This window comes from Telopea speciosissima, chromosome 3 (genome assembly GCF_018873765.1).
Source record: "Telopea speciosissima isolate NSW1024214 ecotype Mountain lineage chromosome 3, Tspe_v1, whole genome shotgun sequence".
Taxonomy (NCBI): Eukaryota; Viridiplantae; Streptophyta; class Magnoliopsida; order Proteales; family Proteaceae; genus Telopea; species Telopea speciosissima.
In genome coordinates, this window is record NC_057918.1 from 44,142,347 (window position 1) to 44,166,086 (window position 23,740).

Genomic DNA, 23,740 nt, shown 5'->3' on the forward strand with positions numbered 1-23,740 from the left:
TTTTCTTTGTTGCCACTAATAAAAAGGGAAAAAAAAAATGATATTGCTTTTCACCCTTCTTCAAATCCCCCTTCACAAAAGGAAAAAAAAATAAACTGAAAAATATGTTTTTTTCTTTTTATACTAGAGAGCCTAATAATAGGTTAGTTGTACATGAGAATATTGTGTAGATCAAAGACTTTGACCTTTATGTTTTGTCAACGTAGAGACTAGAGAATGTTGGTTTTTATGATTGTAGGCCTTTTGTTCATTAGGAACCAGTTACCAGGAAGCCCCTTGTAGTTTTTCCCATCAAAATTCAATGTTTTTTTTAATTTTCCTGAATGCATTTAAGAGATTTTAAATTGATAAATGTTCATAAAATTGCTTACCCTAAAATTATATGTTTTGATTGCAGAGTGGGAGAAGACACTGCAATTTATTGGTGTTGTTGGCCTAGGGCAGGTACTTTTTCTCCATTTAAACATTTACTAATAAGTTAGTGTTGGTGATCTGGAAACACTTTGAAATGGGCTATTATCAAATGTCTACAACTGCAAAGTGCATGGAATACACACCCCAAAAAAAGGGATCTAATTGAACAATAGGCGCTCTAACTGCTACATTCTTTTTTGATGATCATGATGTTGCAGTGGATGTTCTTCAATAACTGTTGAGGAACTGACTGTTGGTCTACTTTGATGGTGTATGTATGATTATAAGGACTAGGAAGTAGTATTGATCAAATTGGTCCCAAGCTCTTTGCATGTTTGCCATATACATTGTTACACTAACACCACTGGTAGGCTGTCTGTATGGTATAACTCTAAAGGTATCACAGATGCGATTTGAATGTATGTCATTTGTAGACTGTTTTCTAGTGTGTCCTGCAGCAAGATCTGACAACTTCGATTTGGGATGAAATTTAATATCTCTGAAAAGGAATGATAATTTTCTCGTTCTAAAGAATTTGTGAGAAATTTCGAAATGGTGTAAAGTTTTAAGGAAACATGAGACCGTGGAATGTCTTGCTCCATTAGAGATCCCTATTTAATGTCTTTTGTATATTTACTTTCTTCCATATTTCTCCTGAAAAACCTATGTTATAGGGAAATTTTTTAATGGGCAAATATTTTATGTAACCATCACATATACAGTGCTAGTCAATTATTTGTTGACTAGTTGATGACAAGATTGTATATTAGATAGCTGGATAATAGATTTTATCACAAGTATATGTATTAAAACTGTCGTTATCACATACTAATGTCCAAAAATAATACAAGAATGCAATAAATTTTTTTGTAAGTTGTGGTCCTATGGGGTCATGGACCCCTATTGGACCCAATACTTATTGGCGGTAATAGAGTTGGGTGGTTCTCACGATAGGGAGTGTCCTTATCGTGAGAGTTATGGTTGGTTGTTGTTAGGTAGTTTTCTTATGTTTCATTTCCTGATTTAGTTTCCTTTTTGGATTGTACTTCTGTTTTGCTGTTATTATAAATAAAGTATGCAGGCCATTGATAGAATACACACTGGTTCTATCGCTGAATCAGTTCTCTTCTCACCTCTTCTCTCTCCATTGTCTCTTCTATTTCTCTCTTGTTTCTTCTCTTCTTCAGTCTCTGGTTGACTGGTTATTAGGTTTTCCCTTGCTACATCGTATCATCCTCAGACTCAATGATGATCTCATTGGTCTTTGATAACATCACCACAAACTGCGAAATGAAATTGTCGCTTTGCGCTTCATCAATCAAGAAATACAATAGCAACCTTTCCATTGGGCAAGCGAACTCTAGTTTTGACTTTTGAGCACAAGGAATCCATGGCCAGGTTTTCTCTAGTAAAAAATTGATGGTGATCCCGGGGTTTGGAAACCCTATTCGGAATCACTATGGGCCCACCTGGGTACTAGATAACTCAATTGCAAGAAATAATGGCAGTTCCGTAATTATATTGAAGTTTAAAAGCATAGTGGAAGAACTGTAAATAATCAGAACTTACAGAATTGTTCGGTAGTTAAGAAAATGGATCAGAAAGGGACTTCGATATAATAACCAGGGTAAATTTTTAGAGTAATGGAATAAATGGGGAAGGGGGGGGGTATTTAGGGAATTAGGAAACAAGACTTTAAAATATAGAGATGAGCAGCAGAGCAGTGTCATTTTCTTAACCCGCAAATGAACATAAACCCAGTGTAGTAAGAAGCCACTTCAATTCTGATCTCTTCCCTGTGAGATCCAATTGATTGAAGGCCTCAAGCACCCAAATCGCTTCATCAGGCCCTATTGATTCCAGCCTGATTTAGCTCCAATCATCAACTATCAAGTGAATGGTGAAGTCTGAAATTATGGACTGGCGGTAAACAGTACCAGCAAGTTGCTGACTTGGTTCTCTCTATTCAAAGGGGTCTTGAGGACTGATATTGAAGGTATGGGGTCACCGAAGGAGGAAGATTTCACACCCAAAATCCCAGGTTAAACTGGAATGGGATGATGGATCAGCAGCTCTTTCTTTTCAGGCTAGTAGTACCGTCAATAGAGGAAAACCATAGATGGTATCAGGGGAAAAAACCCAACAGTAAGGAGAGTAGTGGACTAAAAGGAAAGAATATAGTAGTGAGGAGAGAACACACCAGGAAAAGATGAACCCAGATCTGAATCAAGAGAGAGATGCCACGCAGAAACTCACAAACTCAGTTCATTATTCCATCCTCAAATCTGTCCAATGTGTTGGGTTACAAAGCATATTTAAAGAAAATAAAGATTCCTACAAAAAAGAAACTACTATAAAGCAAGGAAACTAACTCAACAAGGAAACTAAGGAACTAGAAAACTTGAAATTCTACGTATTCAACTCTAATTAAAACTCCATAAAATTTTTTTTCAAAGAGTTCCAAAATAGAATTAATAAAAAAAATCCTATTAGACCAAACACCCAAATTTTGACCCGGTTTTTGGTTTGGATTCTCAAACAGGTTTGGCCCGGTCCAAGGAAGTGCTCCTGCATCAGAAAGGAAAGGTGGAAACTGTGGGGTGGGGAATGAGAAAGAGAAAATTCCTTACCACATCATGGGTGGAGAGAAGCTTTACCCATCAATGGCAACAACCAAACCCAATCAATTCATTCCATTCAATCAAATCATTTGGGTTGGGGGTTTACAAGCTTTAAATAATGAGGGAAATAGACTTCTACCTAATGTGGACTTTAGACTTCCTAACAAGTAATAAGAGTAAAAACTTATTAAATTAATAATAGACTCCCTAAACCTAAAATAATCTACTAATGGATCCCACAATCTTATCCATTACTTATTCTCATATACCCTTTTAAATTCTGTTGAAGTCGATAGTTTTGAGGGCAGATGGGTCTTTGTGGCTTTTCCATGTTTTATTTCTGTTTGTTAGTGTTTCGGTGATGTAAGGGCAGTTTTGTCCTAAAGTCTTTTTGTTATTAATAATACATTAAGTGATCTGCGGTAGAACAGAAGATAGAACATTCTGTTCTACCGCAGGTCCTCTCTCTCTTTGGATTTGCTCTCTCTTCTTCTTCTTCTCCTCTTTCTCCTCCTTCTCTCTAATCTGATTGTTCAGTTTCTGGTATTATAACATGATATCAGAGATTATCTAATCAGATTGGAGTACCTCCTCACGATCTTCTTCTGGTTTCATTTAATCGACTTTTGTTTGAGGTGTGCAGCCACCTATAGCTGCCCTTTCTATGATGTAATTCCACTCCTTTGAAGAATTAATGGAGTGATTTCTACTGCTATCTACCTTATTTGATCGCTGATTGGAGTTCTCCCTCAACTATTTTTGAAGACTGCTGATATCGATGTTAGGATAAAACCCTGACAATAATCGATTTTCTTTGGGAAGGTTTGGTTTGATGTCCCATGGTTCAGGCTTGCTTCTGCATGGTGCTTAGTGCTTCTGGGGGTTATTGTAACCTAGTTCGAGTGATGGTGCTGCTTGTTTGAAGGTTTTCTTCTTTTTCCAAATATCCTGCAATCGATTCTGCTTTGTTCTCTTCCTGGACTGCCCCTATTGAGTGTGGTATTGCTGCTGCTGTCTAGTGTGAGGTTGCTGCTGCCTATTACTTCTTTTCCTGTTGCATTAGCTGTCTCTTATTATCAGCTGCTGTTATTGGTTGCTGCTCCTCTACTTCTATTACTTCAGAATCGAATACTCTGTGGGCTTGTTTCTATCGATTGTTTGAAGTTTCTCTACCATGGCTGATTCGAAGACCCCCCACGACAATGTCAATGTTCAGATTACATCCATAAGTTGAAAGGGGAATTCCAACTACTTATTGTGGGCACAGGCTGTCCGGGTTTATATTATAGGTAAGGACAAGCTTAGCTACATTAACTCTCCTCCTCTAGAACCTGATTCTAAGGACCACAATACTTGGAATAAGGAGAATGCAATTATTTTAATTTGGTTATGGAACAACATGGAGCCGGATATCGCTGCGAATGTTATGTTTCACACCACGGCAAAGGGAGTCTGGGATGACCTCAAGGAGACATACTCTCAAGAGAAGAGTATGACACGGATCTTTGAACTTTATGAGAAATTATTTCAGTTTCAGCAGGGAGACAAGCCTCTCCAAGACTATTACAGTGCCGTTAGGGGCATGGTTGAAGAGTTGAATGTTTTCCAGCCCCTTACTACTGACATTGAAAAGTTAAAGGCTCAAAGGAATGAGTTTTTTGTCTCTAAGTTTCTGGCTGGTTTAAGTCCTAGTCTTAAGGCTGTTAAAGGACACCTGTTGGCTGGTGAATCTATCCCTACTTTGAATGACACCTTTTCCCGGCTGCAGCATATTGTTTCTCCCAGCTCCAAGCCGGAAACTAACCCCAAGGAAAATTCGGCTTTCACTACTATTTGAGGCCGTGGTAAAGACCATAGTTCAGGGGGAGGACGTGGTTTTGGTGGTCGTACTTTTGGAGGGCAGTATATTGATAAAGCAGCTCGATTGTGTTCTTATTGTGGGAAGACAAATCACACTGTTTATACTTGTTGGTCCAAGCCTGGGAAACCCGAATGGGCGCAAAACTTGGCCAATCATGCAACTTCTGAAGATGGTATTGATTTTGTTACACCTAGTGATACTAAGTCTGGTTCGACTGTGGGAGATTCTTCTACCAACAGCCGTGATGAGATGCAACAACTCCTGTGTCGCATCAAGAGTCTGGAATCATCCACTTCCACTTCTGGGGTATCTACCACTGTTGCCACTCTTGCTCATGTAGGTACACCTACTACTCTCCTTTCCACTACCACACCCTGGATCATTGATTCGGGGGCTTCCGCTCACATGATTGGTAAGTCGTCTGTTTTAGCTAAATTTCTCTTAGCTCTCATTCCCCTTTTGTTATTGTGGCCAATGGTTCCTCTACTCCTGTTACCGGACATGGTACTGTTTCTCTTAGTTCTAATATTTCTCTTTCTTCTATCTTACATGTTCCCCAATTCCCTTTAAGTATTCTTTCTGTTAGTCAACTTACTAAAAGTTTGAATTGTTCCGTACCCTTCTTTCCTTCTTAATGTGTTTTTCAGGATCTTCACATGAGGAAGAAGATTGGTGGAGGGTGTGAGAAAGATGGACTATACTATTTGCATGGTGCTGCCCCATCTACTTCAGCTGCAGCTACTACTGTTGGTGGAGAGTCTCCGTTTCGATGGCATTGTAGGCTAGGACATTTAGGTTTGTCTAGGTTAAAAGTTGTTTTTTCCCAGTTTAAATCTTTGAATAAATTAGAGTGTGAGGGCTGCGAGTTGGGTAAGCATCATCGTGCTACTCATCCCTCCCGCTCTATGCCCTGTAGTACTTTTTTATTTTCATTAGTGCAGTCAGATGTATGGCGTCCTTGTCGGGCAAGTAATAGACATGGTTTTCGGTATTTTGTGACTTCTGTGGATGATTATTCCAAAACTACTTGGCTGCACCTTTTAAAGGATAGATCTGAATTCTTATTTGTGTTTCAAAATTCTTGCAATGAAATAAAGACCCAGTTTAATGCTTGTGTTTAAATTTTTCTTTCTGATATTGCTTTGGAGTTTTTTCAAACTGCGATCTCATCTTTTTGTGTTGCTAACGGATATGCTTCATCAAACTAGTTGTTCCTATACTCCTCAACAGAATGGGGTAGTGGAACGGAAAAATAGGCACTTACTTGAAGTTGCTAGGGCCCTCATGTTGCATATGCAAGTGCCCAAACAATTTTGGTGTGATGCAATTCTTACTGCATGTTTTTTGATTAACCGTATGCCATCTTCTGTTCTTGGTGACAAGTCACCCTTTTCCATTTTGTTTCCTGGAGTTTCGAGTTTTAGTCAGCCTCCCAAAGTTTTTGGGTGTGTTTGCTTTGTTCATAATCTCCATCTCCATGGTGATAAATTGGACCCTAGGTCAACCAAATGTGTCTTCTTGGGTTACTCTAGAACCCAGAAGGGATATAGGTGTTATGACCCTCTTACTAGAAGGCAATTTGTGAGTGCGGATGTCACCTCTTTTGAAGGTACATCCTATTTTTCTGATCAGCCCACCGTGTCCAGTGATCCATTAGCTGTGTTTGATCCTCCTCATATTCCTGCCATTGTTCCCTTGTCTAACTCTTTACTACAGCTGTATCGGCGCAAGAGGCGCTTTGGGCAGCTTCATACAGATTAGGCTGGTCCTTCTGCATCACTTCCTGTACCTTCTTCAACCTCTAGCGGAGATCCAACCTTACTTGTTCTTCCTGAATTATCAGCTGATCCGGATCCTGATGACTTACCCATTGCCACTCGGAAAGGTAAACATTCATGCACTCACAAGTCTTTAGTTACCTATCCTATTGAGCAGTTTGTTTCTTTATCCCATCTTCCGTCTTGTCATCATAGCCTTGCTACCTCTTTGTCTTCTTATATAGTTCCCCGCACTCACACTGAGGCTCTTAATAACCCATAGTACTAAAACTCGCAAAATTTCGGTCGAGATATCGAATATTTCGAGTATCTCGACCTGTCCGAAACGAAACACAAGTCCGAAATGAAAAAATGCAATATTTCGAATATTTCGGATCGGAAATTTTGGTCATCTTGTTTCGGAAATTTCGGAAATCTCGGACATTTTTGGCATTTTACACCCACAGGAAAATACCATATTTCAATCGAGATTTCGACGAAATTTCGGTATCTCGGAAATTTCGGTCATACCGAAACACCGAAACGAAACGAGATTTAGTACCATGTAATAACCCCGCTTGGAAAAAGGCCATGGATGTGGAAATGGATGCTTTATTGACTTGACATACATGGGAATTGGTAGATTTACCTCCTGGTAAAGACCTAGTTAAGCGTCGGTGGGTGTACACTATTAGGTACCATTCTGATGAGTTTGTTGAGCGGCTTAAAGCCCGCTTGGTAGCTAAAGGGTACACCCAGACTTATGGTGTTGACTATTTTGAGACCTTTTCTCCTGTGGCTAGGCTGAATTCTGTTTGCCTCATTATTTCTCTAGCTGTGAATTTTGATTGGCCCTTGTACCAGTTAGACATCAAGAGTGCCTTTCTTTATGGTGATCTACTTGAAGAGGTCTATATGGAGCAACCTCCAGGCTATATTGCTCAGGGGGAGAATAGTGGTCGTGTGTGTAGGCTATATAAGGTCATTTATGGGCTGAAACAGTCTCCACGTGCATGATTTGAGAAGTTTAGTTCTGTTGTGACTCACTTTGGTTTTACTCATGCTTCTCTGACCATTTTGTGTTTATTCGTCGCCAAGGAGAGAAATTGGTTGTACTTGTTGTTTATGTTGATGACATTATTGTATCAGGGAATGATGAGAGTGGAATCCAAGAAGTAAAAAATTGTTTCTGTAGTACTTTCAAACTAAAGATTTGGGCCAGCTTCACTACTTCCCTGCCTAAGGGAAATATGTGTTAGATCTCTTGTTATGGTATGCTGCACCAGTAGATATTCCTATGGATCCTAATCGTAAATTTGGCTCGATGATGGTGAGGATCTGAAGGATGTTCATTCTTACAGAAGCTTGATTGGGAAGTTGTTGTATTTGACAGTCACTAGGCTAGATGTTTCTTATGCTGTTGGTATTCTCAGCCAATAAATGCAGTCTCCTTGTAAGTCTCATTGGGATGTAGTCATTTGGATTCTTCGGTATTTGAAAGGGCCCCTTGGGAAGGGGCTGATTTATCGATCCAATAAGCATATGGAGCTTGTTGCCTACTCTGATGTAAATTGGGCAGGTTCAGCTAGTGATCGTCGGTCTACTACTGGGTATTGCACGTTTGTTGGGGCATGGTTACGTGGCGAAGCAAGAAACAGACCATAATTGCCAGATCTAGTGCTAAAGCAGAGTATAGAGCCATGACCCATACCACTGCAGAGTTGATATGGTTAGGTCTCTCCTACTTGAGATGGGTTTTTCAGTACCAACCCCTATAAAGATGTTTTCTGACAACCAGGCAGCCATCTATATTGCTAGTAATCCTGTCTTTCATGAAACAACTAAGCATATAGAGGTGGATTGTCACTTTGTTTGCAACGCAGTTTTGAAGAAGCTGGTCGAGACACCGTTTGTCTCTTCTTCTGATCAGATTGCTGATGTGTTCACAAAGTCCTTAATTTGCTCCTAGTTTTCGATCTTGTTGTAACAAGCTGAGCATGGGTGACACATATGCTCCAGTTTGAGGGGGAGTGTTGAAGTCGATAGTTTAAGGGCAGATGAGTCTTTGTGGCTTTTCCTGGTTTTATTTCTGTTTGTTAGTGTTTTGGTGATGTAAGGGGAGTTTTGTCCTAAATTCTTTTTGTTATTATGCATTAAGTGACCTGCGATAGAACATTCTGTTCTACCACAGGTCCCCTCTCTCTTGGGATTTGCTCTCTCTTCTTCTTCTCCTCCTCTTTCTCTCTTCCCTTCTTTTCTCTCTAATCTGATTGTTCAGTTTCTGGTATTATAATAAATTCTAACTTTTGGGTTTATAAAAGCGGCCCATTACAATGAAAAACTCAAAAATAGAAAGCCCAAGGCCCATAGGACCGAACCATTGGCTAAAATAACCCGATTGGACATCCTTAATTGCATCGATATTCCTGGTGTTGGAAAAAACTCATCCTCGAGTTTTATAGAAGGGAGAATCAACGCCACTCGATCGGCATGCATGATAGTCGGGTTTGATGGTTTGTTGATCCAGCTCACCTCATGACCAAAATCAGCAACGATCTGCTTTCTTACCTCCAAAATTAAGGAATTCAACGCTCTCGATCTCTACGAATTGTGTTCCCTCAATTGGAATAATTTCTTGATGATCATCGAGTTCTTCTGCCATTGGATCTTCTTCCACTTTTGATCCATTTTCTGAAGCTTCCATCATACTCAATACATTATCGCATAGACGTTTAGTATTGTCGGCAAGCTTTTGAAAACTCGATCGGAGATCCAACAATACATCCTCAAATCTCTTCATACTTTTCTCCATGTGAAATTAAAGAGCAAGAAAATCATAATTGATTGTCATCAGAAATACAAGATTTGGGCTTTGATACCATAATTCAGATTGATTAGATCTGACAGATCTGATTGGCCTACGAGTAATGGGCCAACTAATGAATGGAAGAGATCCTGATCTGATGGCTAAATGTGGTTAAGATCTGATATCAGATCTAATGGTCAGAATTGAAGATGGAAGCTACAAGATTCCTAACAACTAATTTTCAGAATTTAAAGCATTCATAAAATTCGTAAGTTTTTGAATTTTAATGGGTGGAAGGGAGGAGAGGAAAAAAAGGGTCAATGGGTGTCATGGAGGTGATAAATTAGGGATGTTAGATTCTAAAATTTAGGATCTAGGAGTCTACGATGGGGATGAGGAAAGAAAGAAATTAACTCCATAGAGCTGTCCCATTAAAGAGAGAAAAAAAATAGGAGGTAAAAAGGGGAACTGACTGTAGGAGGGAGAGAGATTAATAAGAGAAAGGAAAAAAAAAGGTGCAAATCATGTTGTGGGGAAGGAGAAAGAGAGAAGAAGTGAGGGGAAGAGAGAAAATCTCTTACCAAATCAAGGGGGGAGAGAAACTTCAGCCATCATTGGCAACAACCAAACCCAATCAATTCATTCCATTCAATCAAATTGTTGGGGGATGGGGGGGGGGGGGAGGTTGTACAAGCTTTAAATAGAAACGGAAATAGACTTCTACCTAATGTGAACTTCCTAACGAGTAATTAGACTAAACTAAACTTTTAAAGGTAATAAAAGACTCCATAAACTTAAAATAATCTACTAATGGACCCCAGATAATCTTATCCATTACATAGTTATCAAGGCGGGAAGGCGACCATGGCATTTTAGAGGGCCAAAAAGCAAGCGACACTGCCATGGTGGCAAGGCGACCGCCTAGGCATCCAAGGCGACCAAGGAGCTTGGACGCCAAGGCGTTGCCTAGGCTACGCCATGATAACTATGATCCATTACTTTTTCCCTTGTACCCTTTTAAATCCCAACTTTTGGGCTTATAGAAGAGTCCCATTACAATAAAAAATTCAAAAATAACAAGCCCAAGTCTCATAGAACCCAACCATGGGCTAAAATAAAGTGCTTTAAGTCCCAATTGGTCCGATTGGACACCCTTTTTTCCAAATCCTTTCCCATGCTATTTGTGTTCTTCAATACAGAGGGTTTCATTCTCCACCATTGCCTCTGCTACTAGTTCTGAGAACCAGAGCTGTGCATGTGAATGTGTTTCTATCATTGTATCTATCTATAGGTTCCATTCTAACATTTACAGGTGTTTTGTATGATAACAATAAGACTAGAGAGAAGTCTCTACATGCCTATCAAGGAGGAAAGCAGAACTATTGTTTACTTTCTGTATTTGGATTTTATTGTATTCTGTTGTGTTTTTCTTTCCCTGTTTGATTTCTCTATTAGGGTTACCTTCTTCTCTGTAAAAAAAAAAAAAAAAGAGCATCCCAGTGCACGAGGCTCCTGCTACTGCAGGGTGTGGGAGGGGCAATTGTACGCAGCTTTACCCCATGTTTCGCGTTACCTTCTTCTCTGTAAATGTATATATATAAATGCAAGTTTTCAGCCTTGCCTCCTTGTTCTGGATGGCAAGGTTTTCTAATAATTTTGAGATTTCATACTGTACATTAGCATAATGAGGACCAATTTGTCTCTAAATTGGTCTTTATTGAATAATGGACAAAAAGAATCTAAAAAAATATATACATACTTAAGGTAAGAACAAATTTGTACTTTATGGAAATCAGTGCCATGCAGATCGGATAAGCATTTTGATTGGTGTTGGAGTTACAGAGCGGATTTTTTTGGCACCCTAAGAAATGTAAAGGGTCTAAGTTTTACATTTTAGATGTTAGGTTGTGATGCTGAAAATGATTTAAACCTCAGGGGATATATTTAATTTTCTCATTCTTTTGTAGAGTATCTTGTTGAGCAATGTGGCGTGTCTGTGGTGTTGTCATTGTTGTCAACACATCCAATACACTCCCGAGGTGATGGGTGGATGGCTGGAGTTGAAGAATGGTGTTTTGGGAAGAAGAGGATAAGTTTCAGCAATTTGGAGAAGTGCTGCAACTACCCAGATTCAACGTTGAATGCACCTAATTAGACGTTTAATGAAGAATCTTTGACAGCGAAATTACAATGGTCAACAGTACATAGATGTTGAGTAGAGTATGTTAAATGTTGAAATGCATGTCTGATAGACTAGACATTCTTATCATTCTGTTTGACACTTAAAAGGATTTGTCACCGAAGAGGCCGTGTGGCTCAACATCAAGCCAGGCATATCGAGTGTCGAATGTGACAAGTGACCCAACTTGGTTTAAGTCATCCTTGCCTATTTAAGTGGCTAAAGGGCTGTATACGTGAAAAGAGAGGAGAATCCATGTTTGAAAGTAGAGATAAGAGAGAGCTCCAAAAAGGAAGAAACCCTAAAAGACCATCATTCAAGGCTTCCGTTAAAGTATTGAAGCATCCAAAGGGAAGGCTAGTGATGAGCATTTAAGAGGAATATCAAGGGTTGAGAAAAGGTGTGGAGAAAAGCTTCCTATAAACCTAGAGTTTGTGAAGAAGGCTTAAGAAAGGTCCCATCAGGTACACCATGTGAAGCCTCTTATACATTGAGGAAAAGCAAAAGAGTGGGAGAAAAGGAGGAGCAAGATTCATTATGGGTAAAATTTCTATTGTACAATTCCTCTCTTGTATATGTTTATGACTGTAGACAAGATTTTTGTAAAAATGTTTCAGTTGGGTTTTGAGCATTTATGCCATTTAATTTTAAAGACTATATCTATCAAGGGGGCGCTTGATAGTGGGTGCTAGAAGAATCTAGGGGTTGGTGCCACTAAAAGTTGTATTGTGCATTATACATAGGCCGGATTTGGGTTGTAGCTGAAGCGGTCATTTGCACCGTGGACGTAGCCACATTGGCAAACCACGTATACCCTTTGTCATGACTATCTCTTGTGGTTTGCTTTATTGGGTTTATGTGCTTTGTGGATGTAGATGATGTATGTGTTGGTGAATGTGAATGGCTATATGATGGGTGGTTAATGAGTGGTGACACTCCAACACATAGCAATGACAGGTTCTAATGCAGACCAGTCTCAGGGGATAACCAGTCCACAAGAGGATCGCAAACATCAGGTCCAACAATAGTAAATACTTCGATCAGTTCTCAGATTTGCAGGAAATTTCAGAACAATAAAAAAAAAGCAATAAATGGAAGAAGGGAAGAAGAAGATAGAGTAGTCTCTCTCAGACTCGGGCCTCTCACTATATTTTGGTCTCTCACCAATGGCATCCCACCACTCTCGCATAGAGCAAAGCACAAAGCTATGTTTCTTTTTCTCAATCTCATTAATTTAAATTGGTGTATAAGGCTGTAGCCCCTTACAAACTTATTTAGGAGACTCAAACACTAAAAAGGAGAGGCCTAACCCAATCCTTAACTAATAAGGCACCATAAACTGACTAAGAAATTGACTCAAAACAGGATTCTTAACTAAACTAATGAAGTAAATCCCGTTTTCCTACTTTCTAACAATATTTTAGGCCCATTAAAGTTGCCCATTACCAAGAAAACCTTGGGATCAAAGGCCCAACACCTACATAACCCAACCCAAAGCTTATTTCCAATAAAATAAGCTCTCTAGGTGACTTATCTGCATCAGGTTCATCGTCAGGGAAGAAGTTTTTGTGAGCCACTGATTCACCCCCTCTCAGAGGGCCATTGTGTTCAACATATCTTCTCTAATATTTGATAGTAATACTTCTCATCAGTTGGTTATGTAGAAAGAGTATCTTTTGTACTATTGCTGTCATCATTTTTCCCTTCATGAGAGCCTCTTGAGGTGGTATGGTCATGTACAACGAAGACCTATGGATGCACCAGTAAGGAAGACTTATCAGATTCAGGTTGACGGAGCTAAAAGAGGTAGGGGCAGGCCTAAAATGACTATTGGAGAAGCGGTACGAAAGGATATGCATGTGGTAGGGCTTGATCCTAGTATGACAGCCGATAGAGTGGTGTGGAGGAGAAAGACCCGTGTGGCCGACCCCTTGTAGGGGAATGTTCCTGGGATGCTGCTTTGATTTCTCCCTTTTCTTATTGTCTTTTTTTACTTCATTTTACTCCTCTTACTCCTTTTTACTTCTCTGATTTCTTTTACTGTCATAGCCTCTTATCAGATCCATGTAACCGACCCCATTTAGTTGGGATAAGGTTATGGTTGTTGTTGTTGTCCCAATATCATGTCCCAATATATCTGAAATATGGGGTTCGGAAGAATCCTTTCCAATCAAATTAACATCCTTTTGTAAGAAAATTGTAGGATGTTATTTGGCATTTCTGGTCCCCATTATTCCTCTATTGTTGCTTATTTTCTTGTTCCTCTTTGTCAGACTATTTATCGGCGTGTTGCTTCTTACGAGGACCCTGAAGATTTTAAGCAAGATGTGAGGTAAATTCTACTGCTTCATCCATATTTAACCATTTTGAAGAAAGATTTAAAATTTATAGGTTTATTTTATCCTGGTTATCAGACAATTTATTATAACCTTGTTTGAGTCTGAGTATCCATATCATCTCTGCAGAATGAGAAGAAAATATTTTAGAGACTATATATCTGAACTTGTTTTATAGAAGATAAAATTAATTATATCTGTTGTGATTTGAGTTTAAAGGGTAGAATTGTCCATAGGGGTATTTCTGTCCTGTACCCTTTCTAGATTGTTCCACTCCTCATTATAAATAAAGATTGACTGTGTCTCATATGACACAACTCCTATTTTCCCAAATCATCATGGTATCAGAGTGGGAAAGATCGACCTAGGGAATCAATCCTAAATCAGCCTCTCTTCCTCTTTCTCTTTCTTTCTCGATTTCAGTGCCTTCCACAGTCTAGCGTAACATCTCTGCCTCCCATCTTCTTCTAGAAGCAGCCCTCTCTCACAATCCATCCACCTCGGTGGCTCCTTTCTATGTCACCGAGGGCCTTTTTTCCCTCTTTTTTTGTGGTTCCTTCGATTACACTAATGCTGTGAAGGACGTAATCTTTTTTATTTTTCTCTTTGATGGGATCCAGACTTTATCCAATCTATTTTTGATCTGACTGGCATCGTTTTTTTTCTGGTTCCCCTTTTCTAATCGATTCTGTTACAGCTTTTGGAATCGATTTTTTCTGGCCATTGTTTCCCTGTGTCTATCGATTTTTGTTCAGGATATCACCTGAAATCGATCTCTGTTTGCAGGTTTTATCTTTGATTCCTTGCAATCGATATGTTTTTCTGATCATACTCAACTTCCTTGGAATCGATATTTTTTTTTCTGATCCTGTTTTTATCAGGTATACAAGATCAATTCTTTAGGTTCTTCTATCCAATCTGAGATGCCTGGTTCAGAGGTATCTTCTAGTTCTTCTGGAGAGGACGGAGGTCACCATTATCCAACTTTTCCCCCTTGTCCTGTTAAACTCGATGGGGGAAATTATCTGAAGTGGTCCAAGTGAGTCTACCTCTCTATTGATGCCCGTGGATATTGTGACTATCTCACTGGTGGTAAGCCAAAACCCACTGCTGAAACTTAACAAGCAAATGGAGTTCCGCCAACTCCCTGGTTATGTCCTTCATCTTCAACAGTATGCAGCCAGAGATTGCTGATGGTTATATGCTCCGGATACTGCTGCCAAGATCTGGAAAGCAGCTCAGGCAGCTTATTCCCAAGTTGGTAACGATGCTCAAGTCTATGAACTACGACAGAAGCTTCATGCGACTAAGCAGCGTGATCGAACCTTATCTCAATATTTCTCTGAGTTGCGATCTCCCTTGGACTATTATGGTGACTTTCAGTGCTCCACCGCCACTGATGTTTTTGCATTTCAGAAACGGAAGGATAAGTTCCGTGTTTATGATTTCTTGGCTGGCCTTAAGGTCGAGTATGACCAGCTCCGTGCACAGATTCTCAGCCGTGAACCTTTTTCCCACTTTGGAGCAGTTCTAAGCCTTAGTACAACTCGAGGATAATCGCCGATCAGCTATGCTTCCGCATTCTGTCCTTTCTGCACCAGAGCGATCAGCCCTTACTTCTGGTCCTACTGTACCATCTCAGGGAAGTAACCAGAAGTCCACTGATCGCACTACTACTGATCGGCCTCCTATCAAAGTGTGACTATTGTGGTCGAGGGAGACATACCAAAGATTTCTGCTGGAAACTCCATGGTCGTCCTATGCATAGTACTAAAACTCGCAAAATTTCGGTTGAGATATCGAATATTTCGAGTATCTCGACCTGTCCGAAACGAAACGCAAGTCCGAAATGAAAAAATGCAATATTTCGAATATTTCGACCAAATTTCGATGAAATTTCGGAAATTTCGGTCATCTCGTTTCGGAAATTTCGGAAATCTCGGTAATTTCAGTCATCTCGTTTCGAAAATTTCGGAAATCTCGGACATTTTTGGCATTTTACACCCACAGAAAAATACCATATTTCGACCGAGATTTCGACGAAATTTCGGTATCTCGGAAATTTCGGTCAGACCGAAACACCGAAACGAAACGAGATTTAGTACCATGGTCCTATGGATGGTAATACTAAGTGTTGTAATATAGGTTTAGGGGTAGTATTGTCCTTGTACCTATAGTGTCTAGGTTCATTATGCACATGTTAAATGTGTTAGATAAGGATTGAGTAAATCATTCCATATTTGTAATATTCTGAAGTTTGTGGAATTCCGTGAATACTGGCTTGATCAAAGTGATCACAGCCCAGCTTTATTTATAATACTGAAATCACATGAAGAGAATACATCTAAGCAATGTGGGACTAAAAACCCATATTACAACACTCCCCCTCAAGTTGGTGCATACATATCAAACATGCCCAACTTGCTAATTATAGGAAAAAATAACTTAGGACTGATTCCTTTGGTGAGTATATCAGCCAACTGATCACTAGACTGAATAAATGGGATACATATTATCCCTTGTTCCAACTTTTCTTTGATAAAATGCCGGTCAATCTCAACATGTTTGGTACGATCATGTTGAGCCGGATTGTGTGCAATGCTGATTGCGGACTTGCTATCACAGTAGAGTCGCATAGGAAGATCAGTAACCATCCCCAAATCTTGAAGCAGCCCCTTGAGCCAAAGAAGTTCACAAATACCTTGGGCCATAGCTCGAAACTCAGCTTCAGCACTAGATCGGGCCACAACAGCTTGTTTTTTGCTTCTCCAAGTAGTTAGGTTTCCTCCAACAAATGTGCAATACCCGGATGTGGATTTCCTATCATCAGGACTGCCAGCCCAATCTGCATCAGTGTATGCTTCTATCCTGAGGTGGCTATGAGGAGAGAACAAGATTCCTTTTCCAGGAGATGACTTAAGGTAACGGAGAATTCTATAGGCTGCTTCCAAGTGAGAAGAGTGAGGATCATGCATGTATTGACTGACAAGGCTTACAGCAAATGTGATATCTGGCCGAGTATGTGAGAGGTAGATCAATCGGCCAACTAACCTCTGATAACTGCCCTTGTCCACCGGGTCGCCGTCCTTACTCTTCAAATGTGTGTTGGGCTCAAGGGGGGTATCTACTGGTTTACACCCAAGCATCCCTGTCTCTTGTAACAAATCTAAGGTATATTTCCTTTGAGAGAGAGATATGCCCTTAGCTGAATAGGTAACCTCAATCCCTAAGAAATACCTTAATCTACCCAATTCCTTGACTTCAAACTCGGTGCCCAAATAAGCCTTCAACTTCTGTATTTCTTGTGCATCACTGCCTGTGATCACTATATCATCAACATAGACAATCAGCATTGTCACTTGCTGTCCTACCTTCTTCACAAACAACGTATGATCAGCATTGCTCTGCTTGTATCCATAAGCAATCATAGCCTTATGGAACCGGCCAAACCAAGCCCTAGGTGATTGTTTCAGACCATATAGGGCCTTCTTTAGTTTACATACCTTTCCCTGAGTTTTTGAAGAAGTAAAACCAGGAGGTATCTCCATGTAGATATCTTCTTCCAGATCTCCATGCAAGAAGGCATTCTTTACATCAAGTTGCTGGAGTTCCCATCCGCGATTCACAGCACAAGAGATAATAACCCGTACAATATTCATCTTAGCTACAGGAGCAAAGGTCTCTTGGTAGTCAATACCTTGGGTTTGAGTAAACCCTTTGGCAACAAGCCTCGCCTTGTATCTCTCTACTGAGCCATTAGCCTTGTGCTTCACTACAAAGACCCATTTGCAACCAACAGGTCTTTTTCCAGGTAGAGGACTGACCAAATCCCAGGTCTGATTTTTTTCAAGGGCATGCATCTCTTCATTCATCGCATCCTTCCATTTCTGTTCGGCTATAGCCTCCTGCCAGTTGTTAGGGACGGAAACAGAGGATAAAGAATCTATGAATGCTTGGAAAGCAGGAGTTAGTGAGTTATATGACACAAAGTTGGAAATAGGGTGCAATGTACAACTTCGCTTTGATTTCCGAACAGCAATGGGTAAATCAAGATTGGGATCAATAGGGGGCTTACCAGAAATCTGACTAGGAGTAAGACTTGGAGCAGGAGTAGATGCCGATTGAGTAGGATCAGTGGTGGTGGTCTCTTTGTATAGAGGGCCGTCCAGAGGAAAATCAGTTCCCCGAGTGTACACAATTTTTTCTTGTTGTAGCTGTCCCACTTCCTGTTCTTGACTAGTAACCCCTTCTTCGAATTCAACAGAGGTATCCTCTATAATAGGTATTTCAATGTCTAGAGGAGCAATCAGCGGGACCTCTTCACCACTTATAATCTCCCCCTGCAGAGGTTCCGGCAGTTTAAAGTAAGCTTCAGACTCCCAGAACACTACATCCATAGTGACAAAAACTTTCCTGGTAGGAGGATGATAGCATTTATATCTTTTCTGGGTAGCAGAATAACCAAGAAATATGCATCGCAGTCCCTTGGGATCAAATTTGCCGTGTACATGATGATTCCTGGCAAACACGACACAACCAAAGACTTTGGGAGACACAACAAAGGTTGATTTCCCACAGAGCACATTCAAGGGGCAGCGACCATCCAAAACACGGGAGGGAAGCCGATTGATAAGATATGTAGCTGTAAGAACAACATCACCCCAAAAGTGAGGAGGAACAGCCATAGTGAACATAAGAGAACGAGCAACCTCCAGAAGATGGCGGTTCTTGCGTTCAGCCACCCCATTTTGAGCGGGAGTGTCAACTCAAGAGGTTTGGTGAATGATCCCATGGCTGTCCAAATAAGACCGAAAGGCACCGTCCATGTATTCCTTTCCATTATCGGACCGAAGAATCTTGACCTTGGCATCGAACTGTGTTTCGACTATCTTATAAAATAAAGTGAAACAGGTAAAGACGTCACTCTTACTATGCATCAAATATACCCAAGTCGTCCGACTAAAACAGTCAATGAAAGTGACAAACCACCGAAATCCAGAGCTAGACACACAATGGGCAGGGCCCCATACATCAGAATGTATCAAACCAAAAGGATGCAAGCTTCTATTGTTAGAAATGGGAAAAATGCTTCGAGTTTGCTTTGCCAAAGTGCAAGCATCACAAGAAAAATTATGTTTATTACATCTCTTCACCAAACTAGGAAATAAAGTGGACAAAACCCTAAACGGTGGATGGCCCAAACGACGATGCCAGTTATTCAATTCAAAGAATGCAGAATCAAAATCAGAAGATGCAGGCTGAGATGTCAAAGCTGCCCGGGAACCGTCAAGCACGTACAGACCACCAACCACCTTACCACATGCAATCGTACTGTCCGTTTCCAAGTCCTGAAATAAACAATGGGTTGGAAAAAATGTTACTTTGCAGTTTAAATCCTTAGTTATGCTACTAATGGAAAGCAAATTAGTAGTAAACTTCGGAACATGTAACACAGAGGAAAGGGTAAGAGATGAAGAACACTGTACGGATCCCTTTCCCGAGATAGGAGAAAGAGACCCATCAGCAACTCGAACCTTACTATGACCAGATAAAGGAAAATAAGTGGAATAAAAAGAGGAAGAACCGGTCATATGGTCGGTTGCCCCTGAGTCAATTACCCAAGAATCGGGCATGACCGAGGTGCAATTCCTACCAAATGAAATACCTGTGGAAGAAGGTGTATTGGGATTAGCAGGCAGAGATAGAGCCGAGGCAGCCATGGAAGGAGCTACAGATGTCGTAGAAGATGAGTCCAAACGAGTCACCATATCACGCAAATTTTGCAAATCCTCCATAACCTGTGACAGAGAATGATCAGGCTGATCCTCAGTAGTTGCCTGATGAGCACGGGAATTATTGGACCGATTGGAACCACCCCTACCACGGCCGCGAGTGTCTGCAGGGCGACCATGAAGTTTCCAACAGCAGCCCTTCGTATGCCATTCCTTCCCACAGTAATCGCATTTAATGGGAGGTCGATCACCAGAGGACCGATCAGTGCTAGCAGAACGGGAAGAGCCCCCACGGGTAGAATGTGACCCAGAAATAAGAGCCAATCTCTCCTGAGTAACTGGGTGAACCATGGCTGTTCGTCGATTGTCTTCAGCCGAAAGGATCGCATAGGCCTGTTCAAGAGTGGGGAGAGGTTCCCAATTCAAAATATTTGACCGGATATGATCAAACTCAATATTCAGCCCTGCCAAGAAATCAAAGACGCGTAAACCATCTTCCCACTTGTGATAGGCCATGGCATCAAGATCAGTGGTGGTAGTGAAGGTGCCTAGAAAATCCAACTGTTGCTACATCGTACACATGGTATTGTAATACTGAGAAAGTGTCAACTCCATCTGTTTGGTAGAATGAATTTTTTGATGGAGTTCATAGCATTGGGCAGCGTTCCCAACCTGAGAATAAGTATCTTTGGCTGTCTTCCATATTTTCGCAGCTGAGTCAAGAAGGTACCGCCCAACAATGTCTTGGTCCATGGAATTAACCAAATATGACATGACCAAGAAATTAAAATTCATCTAGCGATCCTGTGCAGAACCAGCCTCTGTAGACCTGACCGTGGCGCCCATGATGTAGCCAGACAAGCCACGGGAACCAATCGCAAATAAACAGGAGCGAGACCACATAAGATAATTGCTTCCATTCAACTTAATGGTGTTCACAGGAAACGGAATAAAATCACGTTGCGACGAACCATCAGATCCAGAAGAAGCAGAGGTGATCTCTGAAGCGTTAGGCATGGTGGCTGGAAAAAATCGCAGAAAACAAGGCCTCCAAAAATAATTAAATCATACGGAGGGAAAAAAAGGACCCTTGGCGGGAGTCAACTCACCACCAAGGGTGGAAAAAAAAAAATAATGGCAAGGTGAGGGAGACCCTCTCGCGAAAAAGAAAGGAAGGCGAGAGGTGGGGGGGCTGGCGGTGGAGGCGGAAGAAGGGGGGCCTGGGAGGGCTGGCGGTGGTGGCGGAAGGGGTGGGAGGGCCTGGCGGAAAAAGAAGGGCCTGCGGAGGGAGGCTGGTGGTGGTGGAGGGCTGGCGGTGGCGGAGGAGGCTGGCTGTGGTGGTTGGCCTTAGGGCAGAAACACAAAGGAGAAGAGAGAAAAAAAAGAAAAAAAGGAAAAAAATTTTAATTCTCATATTCCCGGAATATTGTTGGCTCGGATACCATGTGGAATTCCTTGAATACTGGCTTGATCAAAGTGATCACAGCCTAGCTTTATTTATAATACTGAAATCATATGAAGAGAATACATCTAAGCAATGTGGGACAAAAAACCCATATTACAACAATAAATAAAGGCTTGGCCTCTGTCTCATTGACAAGCCAGTATTCACAGAATTCAACATGGCATCAGAGCCAAAATTCATCCGGGAATATGGGCAATAATTTTTTTTTTTCTTTTTTTTCTTGTCCCTCTTTCTTTTGTGATCTCGCCATAGCCTAACCACCACCAGCCTTCCGCTGCCACCACCACTCTTCCGCTAGCCTCCCGCCACCACTACCACCCTCCGTCAGCCACTTCTAGCCTCCCGCCGACCTCCGCCAGCCCCTCCAGGTCTCCGCGAGACCTTTGCAAGCCTCCGTCAGCCCTTCCAGGCCTCCGCCAAGCCCATCCAGCCTCCCGCTGACCACCGCCAGCCACTACAGGCCTCTCGGCCTCTCTTTCCTTCTCGCGGGAGGCCTCTACACCCTTGCCACCTTCTTTTTTCCGCTCTTGGTGGTGAATTTACTCCTACCAAGGGCCTTTTTCCTCTCTCTATGATCTGATTTTTTATCGGGGATATTTTTTCTGCGATTTTTGTTATCCAGCCACCATGCCTGATGCCTTTTTACGTTTAGGGAAGGCAACAGGGCAGCAGACTGGTTGGTGAATTTGGCATTTGACGCAGCAGTGGATACGGAGTTTCAAAGGGGGGAGGATCTTCCTCCCGACCTCCGAAGGATTACACGTGAGGATGCTTGTGGTCTGCTGGTTTTAAGGAAGTAACTTGTATAGATGGGTTGGTATTGAGGTGTCAAGGAGTGTTTGAATGTTTTATTCTAGGTATGGTTTGGGGTAAGGCGGGTATGTCCCCCCCTTGTATTTGTTGTTTCATTGATTGAATTTAATAATTGCTTAGGGGCTGCTCCAGGTCCCAAAAAATATTCAGGTTAAAAAAAAAAAAAAGCCACTATGCCTGATGTTTCGGAGATTACTTCTGCTTCCTTTGGTTCTGATGGTTCGTCGCAACATGACTTTATTCCGTTTTCGGTGAACCCTATCAAGTTGAATGGCAACAACTATCTCTTATGGTCTTGTTCTTGCTTGTTCACTACGGAGGCTGGTTATGCATATGATCCATGGATGAATTTTAATTTTTTGGTCTTGTCCTATCTGGTTAATTCCATGGAACAAGACCTTGCCAGGCATTACCTTCTCCTTGATATGGCTGCTAAGATATGGATGACGGCCAAGGACACATATTCTCAGGTTGGGAATGCCGCCCAGTGCTATGAACTCCGTCACAAGATCCACTCTACCAAGTAGTTGGTGTTGTCCCTTTCTCAGTATTATAATACCATGTGCACTATGTGGCAGTAGCTGGATTTTCTGGGCACCTTTATTGAACCTGTGATGTTGATGCAATGGCATTTCGGAAGTGGGAAGATGGTCTACGTGTTTTTTATTTTTTGGCCGGCCTCAATATTGAGTTTGATCAAATCCGGGCCAATATTCTAAATCATGACCCTCAGCCAACTCATGAGCAGGCCTATACGATTCTTTTTGCTGGGGACAGTCGACGTACAACCATGGTTCATCATGTTACTCAGGAAAGATCGGCCCTTATTTCTGGTTCACCGATAGCTTTGACATCTCAGTCCTCATCTACTGATTCTGATTCTGCAATTTTGGAATTGAATAATTGGCATCGTCGTTTGGGCCATCCCCCTATAGGGGTTTTATCTGATCTTTTTCCCAGTTTGGGAAAACATTGTAATAAGTATAATCTTTCTTGTGATGCTTGCATTTTAGCCAAGCAAACTCAAACAGTTTATCCTATTTCTGATAATAAAAGCAAAAATCTCCTTTTGGTTTGATACATTCTAATGTATGGGGCCCTGCTCGGTGTGTTTCTACTTCTATCTTTCGGTGGTTTGTCACCTTCATTGATTGTTATGGTTGGACTACTTGGGTCTACTTGATGCATAGTAAGAGTGATGTTTTTCCATGTACCCTATTTCACAAGATGATTCAGACCCAGTTCGATGCCAAAGTGAAGATTCTTCGGTCGGACAATGGCAAAGAATACATGGATGGTGCTTTTCGATCCTACTTAGATACCCATGGGATCATTCATCAGACATCTTGTGTGGATACTCGTGCTCAGAATGGAGTAGCTGAACACAAGAACTGACATTTGCTAGAGGTTGCTCGCTCTCTGATGTTTGCTATGGCTGTTCCTCCTCGTTTCTGGGGTGATGCAGTTCTTATAGAGACTTACCTTATCAATAGGCTTCCTTTAAGAGTCTTAAAGGGTCGCTGCCCATTGGATATTCTGTTGGGCTCATCTACTTTTGTTGTGCCCTCCGAAATTTTTTATTGTGTGGTATTTGCCCGGAACCACCATGTTCACTGCAAGTTCGATCCAAAAGGGCTTCGGTGCATTTTTCTCGGCTACTCAGCTACCCAGAAGGGGTACAAGTGCTATCATCCTCCAACCAGGAAATTATTTGTTACCATGGATGTTGTGTTTCGAGAGTCTGAGACCTACTTTA

The 23,740-nt window shown here is 41.2% G+C and overlaps 1 protein-coding gene across 1 annotated transcript in view; it reads left to right on the plus strand.

Moving 5' to 3' along the window:
* The window catches only part of LOC122655208, a 56,340-nt gene extending 32,961 nt beyond the window's left edge, over positions 1 to 23,379 (plus strand). Inside the window, exons 11-15 of the mRNA XM_043849421.1 lie at positions 398 to 444; positions 13,912 to 13,970; positions 20,267 to 20,289; positions 20,648 to 20,700; positions 23,221 to 23,379. Coding sequence (XP_043705356.1) covers positions 398 to 444; positions 13,912 to 13,970; positions 20,267 to 20,289; positions 20,648 to 20,700; positions 23,221 to 23,379 — 341 coding nt within the window. The remainder of the gene's footprint in view (positions 1 to 397; positions 445 to 13,911; positions 13,971 to 20,266; positions 20,290 to 20,647; positions 20,701 to 23,220) is intronic.
* The last annotated feature ends 361 nt before the right edge of the window (positions 23,380 to 23,740 follow it).